The following is a 13,501-nucleotide window of genomic DNA, read 5'->3' as shown; positions in this document are numbered from 1 at the left end:
TTTAATGTAAATTTTATGCCTGCTTTATACCTCCCATTTAGGAATTAAATTAAATTTAAATTTCCACTAAAATTAATATTTAAACTAAGAAATCTTGTTTAGGTTTATACTAGAAATTAATAATTAGAAAAATAAATGACTGTTTTGACTTACTGGACGTTCGACGTTGATGTTTGACGTTGACGTTTCTATTGTCATCGCCATTACGCGTGTTTTGTGGATAAAGAAAATTTTTATTAAAATAATTTAAAAAATTTGTTCTTAAACCACTTTTTCGGTAAAAAATCCATTTATGGAAATAGACGATTTAAGTCTAATAGACTACGTATCGCAATAGAAGACAGCAATTTACATCATGAGTGATGACAAGTATGACAGTGATAGTTCCGAAAGTCAACGAATTTAAACGAATTAAGCCGAATTTTAATAAAGTTGGTTTAACGTAACCTATACAACTGAACCTTAATTAGACATTTTCCATAAACGACAGTATGCTGGGATAATCAAAGTAAACAAATTAAGCTCGAACCTCGTTGGATATTGTCGAGAATCGGCATCATAATACACGTAATCGATTTGGTTGGGCATATGGGCGATTTGCATGCGATTTCCATATCGGCCGATTATTATGCCGCATAATGGCCGCGTCTAATGTTGCGTCTTTTGGGAGCGATAGTTAGACAATACATTAGCATTATACATACACACACAGGGGCAGGGGGAGATATTTAAATTGCATAAGCTTCAGGCTAAGCTGACTGATAAGCAATTATTCAGTTCTGTCACACCAGTCATTTGTTGATGATGATTCTCTGACCGAAAGACACACGAGTTTAAATTCAAGTTTAAAGCTGAGTTTATACAGCACACAATGCATAACATAGAAAGTTGGCTTTACAGTAATGCCTACTGTCGTTTATACAGCGCACAATACCGCATAGAAAGTTCATCATTTTTAACTTTCTACGCAATTCTTATGCGAAAACAGCTGTACGCATGCGCAAAATTTTGTAATGTCATATTTTGACATCCGCCGTCCGTCATTGTATTGTGTTATTGTTTTGTTTATGAATTGTGAATTTGGATTGTTCAAGAATTGTGGTTTGTTGTTGATTTTGTATTTGTGATTTTTTGGTCATCTAGTGCAATAAAAACAGTTGAAGTGTCTACGGAAAAAACAGAGTTTAGTGGTAATAATTATCTAGAGCTAATTAGTTTCTCTTTACATCAAGAATTCATTAAACAATTGCAGATGGAACCTTGGCAACAATTGGGGCTTCTATTCTTGATGGGTGCTGCAACTACAGCATTAAGCTTAGATGTCAAGAAAAGGAGAATACGGAAGTTTAAAACGCGACCTATGAATAGAAAACGCAATGAACATAGTGTTTTTGAAAAAATAGTTTGCAGAAAAACATGATACAGAGCAGTTTTTCAAATATACGCATATGACTCCAGAACTGTTCCATAAGTTATTAGTTCTTGTACGGCCATTCCTGCAGAAAGACAAGACAAAAAATCCAATTAGCCCAAAACAAGGTCTTCTGCCCTCACTCTGCAGTAAGTATATTCTCAATTCCAAATAAAAATGTGTAGTATTGCCAGTTCTGTTTTTCAGTTATTTATCAGAAGCTTGTTCTATGCAGGAAATAGCATGGAATAATAACACTTGAACGCTGCCATCTTGTCTTGTGAGTGGTGGTTAATATATTGTTGTTATTAAAAATGTTTTTTTCTACAAATGTTTGCAAATAAGCTACTTTGCATACGTAAAAGTGTGTGCAAAGTGGCACTTTCCCGTACACTATGCGGGAAAAATTTTTTCCCGCACACTTTTTAAAGTGCTGATTATACCTTGCAACAGTGGTTTTATATAGACTATTATACATAAAATCTGCTTAGAATTTTGCGTAGAATTCAAAAATGTAATAATATTCAGGGGTTTCATATAAAAAACACGACTTTTTTCACATTATTCTTCCGTACAGTTTAGGTAAATAAACCACCTTGTCTCTGTCTTTGAAAATGAGGCTTGTTTCCTTAGAAACCAAAGCTCATTGTCAAACAACGCATTTATATGCAATTTAAAGTCTACAACAGTATTTATTCTTACTTATTTAAGTTAAAAAAACTATTTTAATAATGGATATCACGGAAGATGAACTTCCGGAAGATGTTCTAAAAGCCGCCAACATGGCTAGTTTGCCTCTCAAATCGCGAGAAAAATACGAGAAACAGTACGAGTTGTTTACCCAATGGTGCGAACAAAAGGGGATAAAAACCTTAAAGGAAGAGGTACTTTTAGCGTATTTTGTTACTTTAAGCAAAGAATTCAAACCTAACACAATGTGGTCAAAGTATTCAATGCTCAAAAATGTAATAAAAATAAAAAGAGACATCGATATCGGTGAATTTTATAAGCTCACTGCATTTCTGAAAAAGCAGAATGTTGGTTTTAAACCTAAAAAGGCGAAAATTTTTACAAAAGAAGAAATATTCAGTTTTATGAACTCCGCACCAGATGAAATTTACCTGTTAATTAAAGTTGCCACTATATTCGGACTTGCTGGTGCATGTCGAAGGGAAGAGCTAGCCAATTTAACCACTACAGATATTGAAGACAAAGGAAACCTCATAATTGTTAAAATTAGGGATTCCAAAAATCATACAGCAAGAAACTTTATAATATCAGAAGAAGTTCATAACGGAACCTACCTGGAACTGTACAGAAGATACACCGGCCTACGTCCAAAAAAGTCAAACAATCGTTTTTTCCTAGTTTACAGAAAGGGTAAATGTTTTTCGCAAAGTGTTGGAGTAAACAGTTTTGGAAAAATGCCTTCTGAAATAGCTATTTTTTTGAAGTTGCCAAATCCAGAACTCTACACAGGGCACAGTTATCGTCGATCATCGGCAACGTTCCTGGCCGATTCTGGAGAAGGAATCACTGACATAAAACGCTTGGGGGGTTGGAAATCGACTACGGTAGCTGAAGAATACATTGATGAATCCACAAGTTATAAAAAAGGATTAAGTAACAAAATTCTGACCTTCAATCCTAAAGAAAGTGAAGCAGTTCCAAGTACCAGTATTTTACCTTCAGTTGCTCAATCTGCGATCAATTTAAAAAACGCGACCAACTGTACATTTAACATTAATGTTGTTAATAACAATAAATAGTTATAAGTTGTGTTGTTTTTAATATCAATAAAAATTAAAAACAAAATGTATAGATATTTCATTCGTAGAAAAAATATTGTTACTAACACGTGTGCAAAGTAGTTTTCCCGCACTTGAAGCTTATCCGAACTTTCGCGTGTGAGAAAACATAACTTTGCACACTGAATAGGAAAACTACTATTTTTCCCTTATCCAACTTTACAACAGCAAGCACACCTTTTTTGCCTTATCGTCTTTATCTGTGCTTGACATGATTGACAAATGGCAAGTGACAGAAAAATAACATTCACATTGCAATGACATTTATCACGTGTTGTCATTGGTTAAAAATTATATGTTGTGCGACTGTATAAACACCAAAACGAAACACTTGTGATTTCTTGTGCAATGTTATGCATTGTGCGCTGTATAAACCCAGCTTGAAGAGAAGAAAATCACTTTGCTCTTGGATTTATACAAAATCGGAGCTGATTGATTATGCGGAGAAATACGCGGGGGGGCCCTCGAGGCGCAAATCGATACGATCCGCTCGGGAGGGTGCCCCAGCGGGACTCGCAGGAGGACTCCGACACGTTTCGGCTTCCGGAACGTCACCACCGTAATTTGTAGTACCCCCCCATAAACTCGAAAACGTACCCGTACACACAGACGACTTCATTAAAATTTCACTCTTTAATAGCACTCGTTTATCAACTTTCGAAAGTGGGAGGAGGGGGATCAAAGAACGATTTGGCACGTTCCCCCTTATCTAAAATCACGTTTTACGTAGTATGTACCACCCCGCCAGTTTACGTATTCATTCCACGGTTAATTAAGCAATGCCGACCCTGCCACGACTGGGGAGGATGAAAGGGGGTGGTTGCGAGGCCCCCCTACGATGCAAAAGACAATTTCAAGCCCTTTTAACCACCGCCAGACAATTACGACACAATTTAGATATCTATCTGTGTTTGTCGATGCGGGGATGAGGGATTAACAACACTTTAGTGTTCATGTGTTGATGCAAAAACTCTCTTAACGGCCGGTATTTAATTACGTAACATTCATCAAGTCCCACGTAGGAGTAGAACGTGCCATTATAACTCCATATAGATCAGAAAAACGATCTTTAAAGCCGCCTAATTATACGCGTCTCGAAAGGATTCGGTCAATAATAATAACAATAATAAAGTCCAATGACCGATTACTAGGTCGGGTGGTCGCGACGGCCAACCTAAGCTAGGGAGGTTTTGACCGTTAACCCCAGCATCATCAATATGTGTACAAGTAACTTCGTGACTAGACTCTAAATATAGTCACGTGACTGCTTCTTCTAAACACGTCGGCCATTTCAAAAATTAAACTTTAACTAGTCACGTGATTGAATTTTTTAAAATTTAGCGCAAACGTTATCAGAATGTAAAAGATTAAGGGCGTAAAATACTATAAAACGAGTAGATTGGTTGCATGATTTGGCACGCTAGAGGGCGTTGAACATTCAAACGCAAACATTTTCAAAACAGCAAGAGGAAGAGGGTTGAAATTTGCTTGGGTGGTTAAAACGTTCAAAGGTTTGTATTCTTGACAATTTCGCGTAGCTGCCTTAGTTTCACACAACCCCCCTCTAGCCCTTTTTAGTGCACCGCACTGTTCAGCCCTTAATAACTCCCTTATTTTCAAATGTAGGGCAAAAATCACCAAAATGATAACGACAGTTTAAGGGATTTCCTAAAATGCTATTATACAAGTGGTTGTAGGGTTTGGCCGCTAGAGGACGTTGAAAATTAAAAGTCAAATATCTACAAAAATTTAAGTATTTTTTTTCAACCATATCTACCACAACTATAGTCTATCCGGCGAACCTACGGAGTAATAAAAGCGAAAATTAAGAGGGGTTGACCCGCCCCGTCCATTAGTATTGGTCTACAGGGTGGTCCAGTTTTAAGTGTCAATAATTCGCCATTCGATAGCCAATCAAAAAATAAGTTGACTTGCATTATGTAATTTTTCTGAAAAACGTTTCCTAAGATACAGCCCACCAAATTTCAATTTAAAAAATCGTTTTATAGTGTAAAACTGAACTTTCAAGACTTGTGCGAGTCCAAATTTGTACTGAATAGTCTAAAAATTTGCTTTTAACTACTAGGAATAGTCTTATAATTCGTTTTCTCAGACTGCCTTCCTGGTAAAAACTAATAACAGTCCGGAAATCAAGACAAAAATTGTATTGTACATGAAACTCATTTTTTGCTACTAAAAATAATCTAAAAGTTGATTTCTAAGGTTAAAACTAACTTTACTAGGACTAAAGAGAGTCCAAAAGTCTATTTTCAGGACTTTAATTAATGTACAACTCAATTTTCTGAAACAAGACTAGAAGTAAATTAAATTTTCGGACTATTTTACTTCTCAAGACTAATATCGTAGCATTTGGTACCAACATTTTTACTTTTATTACGGAAGAAACTTCTTTGTGGAAATAATCTTAAACTCGATTTTTCAGTCTTAAAAAGCACTAAAAACAGTCTGAATTCCTTAAAGATACTACAATTTATTGCACCTATGAGAAAAAAAAGAAGCTCAGCTTGAAATGACATTTTCAAGACTACGGATAGTGTACAAACTGGCTTTTAGGCCTGATAAGTCAAAAGATAGTCTTGAAGCATCTTAAAGCACTAAAAACAGTCTAGATTTTTAAGAAATACTTGAATTTTTAGCACTGAAGTGTCTAGAAGTCGATTTAATAGTAAGAAAGCTTAGAATGAGAATTTTAAGTCTATGGAGAATGTAAAAATTGTTTTTTTAAGTTTGCTCTGTCAATAACTTCGATTTTCCAAGCTGAAAGCAGTTTTGAAGCCCTAAAAATAGTCCAGAATTCTAAGAAAATGAAAAGCAAAGTAAAAAGTACGAAAAGTTAGTTTTGAAGACAATTTTTATGAATCTAATGTCAATGTCCTGTATCTAAGACTATTTTCAAGACTAAAATATTGAAATTTGTCTTCAAATTATAAAAACAGTTCAAATGCAAATTTTAAGCTTCTGATGTCACTTTTCATTAGTTCAGAGTCACTTTTTGGTGTTCAAGTCAATTTTTAAGGTTTAAATGTATGAATTTGTAATCAAAAATTCTAGACAAATCAATTTTTATTACTAAAGTCTCTCGATTTGTATTAAAACTGGTTACAAACAATTTTTAAGCTTCTGAAAAATATTTTTATCTTCTCTAAGTCAATTTTCAAAACTATGAAAACTGGCTACAATGAAATTTTTTAGGCTTCTTAAGTAAATTTTTCGTTTCCAAGACAATTTTTAAGTTGGGTTGGGTTAGGTTTGGGTCTTTGAACGTAATAAGTGAATTATCTCGTAAAAGAAGTATTAAATTAGAATTGTATAAGAGATAATTAATTTTTCATCGTGAACAATAAATTTAAAAGAAACTGAAATTTTTGAAAAATATCCAAAGACGCAGAAAATAAGGCAAAAACATGAAAACTATCTTCCTGTATCTACGCTTCTAGAGAATTTTAGCAAACGTCATTCATAATGAGTATTAATTTCTAGAGTGCTTGTACCAAATTTGATTCAACGGTCTGACAGTTATGACAAAAAAAAAACCGATTTTTTAAACTGAAATTTGAAGAACTGTATTTTCCTTAGGAAGCCTTTTTCAGAAAAATGACATAATGTATGTTAACTTATTTTTTGATGGGCTATCGAATGGTGAATTATTGACATTTAAAACTGGACCACCCTGTATATCCGGTCCGTTTTACAATATAATATATTTTTCTTCTCTCTCTAATATAAGGACTTCTCGGGTCTCATGTCTCGATTCACTTTTACGTACCTGTTTTACAGTGTAATGCGGGCCGCCCATCGAATTTTATTACTCCGTAGGTTCGCCGGATAGACTATAGTGTGTAACGGCGATGTCAAATCTGCGACAAATTACCACAAATTCCAAATAGTGCGGCAACACCGTGTTAATTGCACGCCAAACTGATAGTTGTCATAAATAATGCTTTTATACGTCAACCGTAACTGATAAGGAGTTATTGCCAAGCTTTTCAGATAACCGGCAACGCTGTTCTCTGTTTTGTATACAAATTAAAATTGTTTTGGAGACTGAAAACGTCAAATTTGTACTACTTTTCAGATAAGTCTACAATATTATACAAAGTATGATACAAACTGACTCATTTAAAATAAGCAGCATTTGATATCTACACGTATTTGATCCTAGCAAACTTTTGATGATTTGGGTGGCTGACCCTGTACAAGAAACTAGGGATAAAAAGAGAGAAACCATTAAGAATCAATGAGTTAGACGAAGATGGAAACGTTATATAAGTGTCATGCATCAGTGCGCGGAAACAGATGTGACGTCGTTAAACCGTTTGTCACAAGATTTCAATCAGAGTTCTTGATGAAGTGGTCACGTGACCAATTGTTAAAATGACGTCTTTGGCACACTGACACATGTCACTTACAAAGTTTATTTTCGTCTTTGTTTAGAGCATTGATTTTTGTTCCGTGAAACGTCAAATCATATAATTTGCATACAAATTTGACTATAATAATAAATGAATTAATAACGTTATTTTTCACCTTGACCATCAAAAATTCAAATAAATGTAAAGCAATGTTGCCAAATCTGGCAATCAAAATCAACATCATTACACTTTAAGGTTTTAGGAGTATTACACATACAAGTATAGAAATTTCATTATTATCCATAGGAAATCAGCGTTAAGAAGAGATCGAAATCCATCACAAATCAATGGGCTAGAGATAAAGATGATCAGAATCATCAAAAAGATTCAGATTTTGTGACCAACTGTCAAATTACGTCACATACTGACTTTAATAATTATTGTAGTCTAAAAAAAGTGTTCTTAAGTTATTTGCAAATTTATAAAATAGTAATTTATTAGATATATTAACTGAAGTCCACAGGTCTGAGGAAGGCTTCATATAGAGCCAAAACGGGCGCACAAGTGGAAGTTACTGTTACAAACCCATTCATTTTGGCCTCCATTAATTGTTAAATTAATAAATTTGAATCTGCCCAATCAATTTAATAGTAGAGAGAAGACATGTCAAGGTGATTTCAGCTTTTAAAAGTAATAATAATAATAATTGATCCCATAAGCCACGCTAAAATTAACCATTTCTGTATTTCATGACCAACAAAACAAACTTTGGTAACTTATTATAGTCCATTGACTTGTAGTAGATAATTTAAAATTACTTCTAACCTACTTTTGGGGTTGGAAAGTTTAGATTACCATCCTTGTTCTCTATACAGAGTGTTCTACCTTCAAGACGTTAGCTTTTTCCTTTACACACACGCAACATAACAAAACTCTTTCTTCATATCTTCAGAACGCATCAGCCCGAAGCAAAATGCGCCGGCTGACATTTTAGAAATTGCAAGGAGCATTGTTGCTCGGTACCAAGCAAACGATTTGTTATTACGCCGGTCCCGCGCGCCTGTCATTATTAACCGAATCGAGGAAGTAGTACCCGGAGCGTTTCCATTGGTCGGGGTGGAGGCCCCCCCGGGGGGCGCGCTCTTTTGATTTACACTCGCTTCTTATTATTATTATCATCATCAGCTGGTGCAGTTGCGTGGGGCCGCGTACATTCACAGGTAAAAAAAATTTAGAGTCTCGCCTCTAATACAGAATAGGTCTGGGACCCCGAAATACCGCGAAGCGCCCCCCGATTAGCATAATGTTTTTTAAAAGAGCGCCTTTCGTGACCGCCGCACCAAAATTACCAACATTCGGCGAGGTGTGGGCGTGCAGAACCTCGAAGACACGACTCGAAGGACCATTTAAAATAGTATTAACGCACTCGAAGCTATTAACCTTTAAAACGTCACAACTGTCTGAATTAACTCAAACCAATGATCCAACATGTGCAGTATGGATATAAATCACAACACATGTGGGTAGTTTGTGATTGGTCAGAAAAAAACAGCTTTTCTTGACCAATCATAAACTATCCACTGTGCAGAGATTTTCACAAGAGAAGTCACTTTCTGGTGAAACACCCACCATTAAGACATCAAATGAACGCTCTACCTATGTGTCTTAAACAAGTGAATATTTTCACATTACCATACGAGTTTAGAATGAAATTTTGATTCTGTGCGTCTTCCTCCTCTTCGAGGGTAGAAAATATGCAATCAGTGCAAGAATAAATTCCGAGTGTAAAACCGCAACGGTGTCTCCCTCGCGTAACATAAGAAACGCGCCCCGAGGCGCCCCCATCTGCTCCTGCGGAACAAAAAAGCGTCCGCGAAAATAGTTGGCCGTCTTGGAAATGTTATATTGTGTGCGCCAGTGGCGCCCCTCTTTTACAATTTTTCCAATTCCATTCTTTTCGACATTCTTCTACTCCAGTCTACCCGTTTTTTCCATGGATTTAAGCCAATTGACTCTACGAGCAATCAAAAATTGATTTGAAATTGGTACAACACAAGATGAATGCGGACGACACTGCATCGGATGCCCTAAGGACGTCATATGGCCATCGCGGCAAAGAACGGGCCCATTTCTTTGCGGCGGGCGATAAATGCCCTTATTCCGGACGAGATTACATTTTTATGCGCCCCGGCACTGCCAGATTGAGATCGAAAGATGAAACCGCAAGTTTTTCTTTCATTATCACATCTGGAAAAAAAATTCAAACAGAAAATGGAGAATACGACATGTCACCTTAATGACAGATCAAAATTGACAATTACACAAATCCGCTGTACTAATACCAATCAAAATTCTTCTAGCAATCCAAAATCATTAGTAATAAACCATGTCCTTCCAGTATTACAACACCTGGTGGATCAAGTCCAAAAAAAACTTGGAAGACTTGTTTCAACGCGATGAAACCATTCGAAAAACTTTTAAACCAATCAACGACCGTAACTCGGCCAACAGTCTAATCGGAGGGATGTACGCCCGATACTCTGTGGTGGTGCAAACCCTTTGCACTTGTTTGGATCAACTGGCTCAGGTACTGCCCAACTAGACTTGTTCCATAACTTACATTGAAAATTTCAGCCTCAGAAACACGTGGCTATGAAGAAGTTAGTTGACGCCGCTTGTGTGCGTTTAAACGAGTTCAACGATCAACTGAGACAAATCAGTCTAAGCGAATACCACTACATTGATGGTTCCCTGGTGGAACTGAAGTTGGTACCCTACGACGTGGAGATATTGCATCCCTGTCTGTTTCATCATCGTGATATTGATGTGGAAGATTTTATCCGAAGAATACAGGTTTGCTTTTTATTTCTACGCCAAACAACCATTCACGGTGAACATCACAGAAAGGGGAACGAATCTACATCCCACCTGAGCCCACAGTGGTAATATCCGAAACCGAGGTGGAAGACCAGTCTAAAGAAGACCTGACGGAAGTTCCTGCAAAGTCGAAACAGCAAGTCGCGTTCAGCTCTGAACAAAATGAAAGCGAAGAGCAGAAACCGGAAGGTAAATCCCCAGCCAGGAAATCAGCCATGAAAATGAGAATGTCCAAGGAAACGCTCGGTCAACCGGCACTCACTCCACAACAATTGGAAGAACTAGCCAAAAAAGAAGAACTCAATAGAGCCCTAATAGTTATACAAACTGCCGAAAGAGGACGGCAAGAACGCATCTATTTTTTTGACAAGAGTCTCACTATTCGACAACGCAAAGCTTTGGAAGTGAGTCTTTCCAACATATTCCCCTCTCTTTCTCTCATACCAATGATTAAGACAGAAACAACCAGGAGGCAAAGCCAAACAGGCTCAGCAGAAACCTGCCGACACTACGGAACAATCCAAAGCGGCCACAGCCATCCAACGTACCTGGCGTGGCTATTCTGACCGACAATTAATGAAACTCCGGGAAAAACAACGCCGACTGCTGATTGGTATGACACAACACAGTTGGAAGTCAACCAAAGACCAGGAGGTGTTCGAAACCAATCTGGAACAGCGTCGTTCACTTGGAGAACAACGCCTTAGGGAGTATATTGAAACTATGGAGACAGAGAAAGCCAGAATACTCAGGGTTGTTGCTCCTGGCCTGTTAGAGGACATCGAAGACGAAATCCGGGAGTGGTTCAAGGAATGGTATGTCGGAGCAAGGACGTTCGATAATTATCCCCCGGAGGAGAAAGGGGGAACTATTCTAGTGGTGCGAGGAGAAACAATGACCCCACAAGAATACTTGGATGACTACGAAAAAAAACTCAAAGAAAAAAAGAAAGCTGGAGGCCAGGAAGCCCTGAAGGCCAAAAAAGAAAAAGAGAAAAAACTGCAACAAGAAGCAGAAAAGAAAAAGAAAGAGGAAGAAAAAAAGAAAAAGGAAGCCGAAAAAAAGAAGAAAAAAAAGAAGAAGCCTGGAGAGTTTGAGTTGGAGTACGAACCAACGCTGTCGAATAACTTAAAAGAAGCGGGAGAAGAGGATTTCCGGACAGTTTGGAACGATCGGAACGACCTGGACAATCCCCAAGAAAAGTGTTATATGGACTTGATCACCGAGGAATTTTGTTATCAAACTCAACTGGAAATGCGCAAGCAGGCTGATGAACTAATGAGGTAGGTAACCGCCAATGTGATCGATTTCAACCACAAGTCGAGTGTAGGTTGGAGCTGGATTTGTTGCAAGAGGCGCTGGCCAATGACAAAGGCAAAAAATACAAAAAGAAAAAAGAAAAGAAGCGGAAAGGCAAGAAAAAAGGCAAAAAGGACCCGACCGGTGATCGCAGTCTAGAGGAGTTATTCCAGGAGCTGGTAGATAACGGAGTGATACGGAGTTACCCGAGAACACGTTTGGATCAGTTCTTTGGGGATTTCAGGTGAAGAACAAGTTTATGTCAGTCGAGAAATTTTTGTTTAAATTCAACTATATTGAGTTATGGCATGTTTAGTGCAAAACCATGAGATTTGATTTGAAAAAGTCCTAACCTATTTTTGTGTAAGCAGCTATAAGAATGCTGAGTTGCGGGCGCAAGACTTTGATCCACCTGGAGCAGTGTTGGATGTCCGACAAGCTGTTACTTTGAACTGTATCCAACCTTTGGGGGTCGAAACCATGAAGAAACCCAAGTAATGCAAATTGCACTAAAACAGTGAATATTTTCTGGTTTTAGTTTAGTAACTTTTTTTCAATTTCCAGGTCCGTCCTGATTGTTGGACCACCTCAGTGCGGTCTTCACTTATTGGCCAACGCCGTATTCAATCACACTCGATGCGTCCTGTTCGATTTAACACCGGAAGTGACAGCTGACATTTATCCAGGGACTAAGGGTCTGACGATGCTAATCCACCTGGTGTCGAAAATGTCGAAACTCCTTCAACCCTCTGTCATCTATTTGGGTCAAGCGGAGCGACTGTTCTACAAAAAAGTCCCGAAAGAGGAAAAAGACTTGGACCCCAAAAGAGTGGGCAACAAATTGGTTAAAGGCATAATCAAAGCCATTAAAGCTGACGACAGGGTGTTGGTGCTGGGGGTAAGCAACGCCCCCTGGTTGGGACAAGCGGGGAAAATGAAAAAAGCTTTTGACAGGGTGAGTATGTTTAGAGTTTCGTCCACAGGCATCTTCAGGGTGTTCATTATAGGCTTTGTTGATTCCTCGTCCAGATTACGGTAGTGTGTACGAGTGGTGGCGCGAACTACTACGACCCTATCACGGAGTAGACCGTGACTTTAATATTACCTGTTTGGCCTCTGTTACTATGTACCAGCCTTATACCGTTATCAGGGATGCGGTTCAAAAGGTAGTTAAGTAAAAGTAAAGCCGTTCCAACCGTTAAATTTGACATATTAAAAAGGTTTTGACCCCACGTCGACTAATTCAGTTGAGCTATAAACCGTTGAGGGCGCAAGAATTGCACGAAGTGTTCGTGTCCAATCAGATCGAGCCAATCACCGATAAAGAATGGAAAAAGTACGAAAAATGGTAAGTTACAATCTGGTTTCAACTTAAAAAAAAAACAATTTATTCTATTTTTCCCCTTCGTCGCGACTAAAAAGGTACAAAAAAACGCCCCTGGGCAAGGAAAGGGCGAAATTCAACAAATGGGCGGACGCCAAACGGGAGCTGGAGAAACAGCAACAGGAAAAACAGAAAGCCAAGAAATAGATACATAATTCATTTCGTCGTTGATGTTTTTATGGGAGTTTGGCCAACTCTGATTGGAAATAAATTAAAGAAGAAGAATAAATTTTTATTTCGTTAAAGGAGAGGGATGGGAGGGGGGGACAAACGGTAGGTCACTGTGCACGGTGCAATATCCCCCCCGACTGCCGCCATGTTAACTACTCAAGAAGCCATGTTGCGAACG

At 37.9% G+C, this 13,501-nt stretch overlaps 1 protein-coding gene and 1 long non-coding RNA gene across 3 annotated transcripts in view; one reads left to right on the top strand and one right to left on the bottom strand.

Moving 5' to 3' along the window:
* The window catches only part of LOC145729955 (uncharacterized), a 66,034-nt gene that overhangs the window by 35,452 nt on the left and 17,081 nt on the right, over positions 1-13,501 (bottom strand). The window lies entirely within an intron of this gene.
* LOC145729242 (dynein regulatory complex subunit 11-like) lies at positions 9,897-13,381 on the top strand. Its single transcript, XM_081979922.1, has 10 exons — positions 9,897-10,179; positions 10,227-10,445; positions 10,496-10,873; positions 10,929-11,752; positions 11,800-12,012; positions 12,140-12,262; positions 12,333-12,723; positions 12,776-12,934; positions 12,989-13,116; positions 13,191-13,381. The coding sequence occupies exons 1-10, from the start codon at positions 9,979-9,981 to the stop codon at positions 13,297-13,299; spliced, it is 2,745 nt and encodes a 914-aa protein (XP_081836048.1). The 5' UTR covers positions 9,897-9,978; the 3' UTR covers positions 13,300-13,381.

The sequence above is a fragment of the Ips typographus genome, linkage group LG5, assembly GCF_016097725.1.
Source record: "Ips typographus isolate SLU linkage group LG5, UJ_Ityp_2.0, whole genome shotgun sequence".
NCBI classification, from domain to species: Eukaryota; Metazoa; Arthropoda; class Insecta; order Coleoptera; family Curculionidae; genus Ips; species Ips typographus.
Note: the sequence above shows the minus strand (reverse complement) of the source record. Positions and strands in the feature narration are given on the sequence as shown.

Bases quoted from the DNA above. Each gene is read 5' to 3' on its own strand.
- LOC145729242 (XM_081979922.1), top strand. From the start codon at position 9,979: ATGTCCTTCCAGTATTACAACACCTGGTGGATCAAGTCCAAAAAAAAC. The intron at 10,874-10,928 runs GTGAGTCTTTCC...TGATTAAGACAG, and splicing joins GACAACGCAAAGCTTTGGAA to AAACAACCAGGAGGCAAAGC. The intron at 12,724-12,775 runs GTGAGTATGTTT...TGTTCATTATAG, and splicing joins TGAAAAAAGCTTTTGACAGG to GCTTTGTTGATTCCTCGTCC.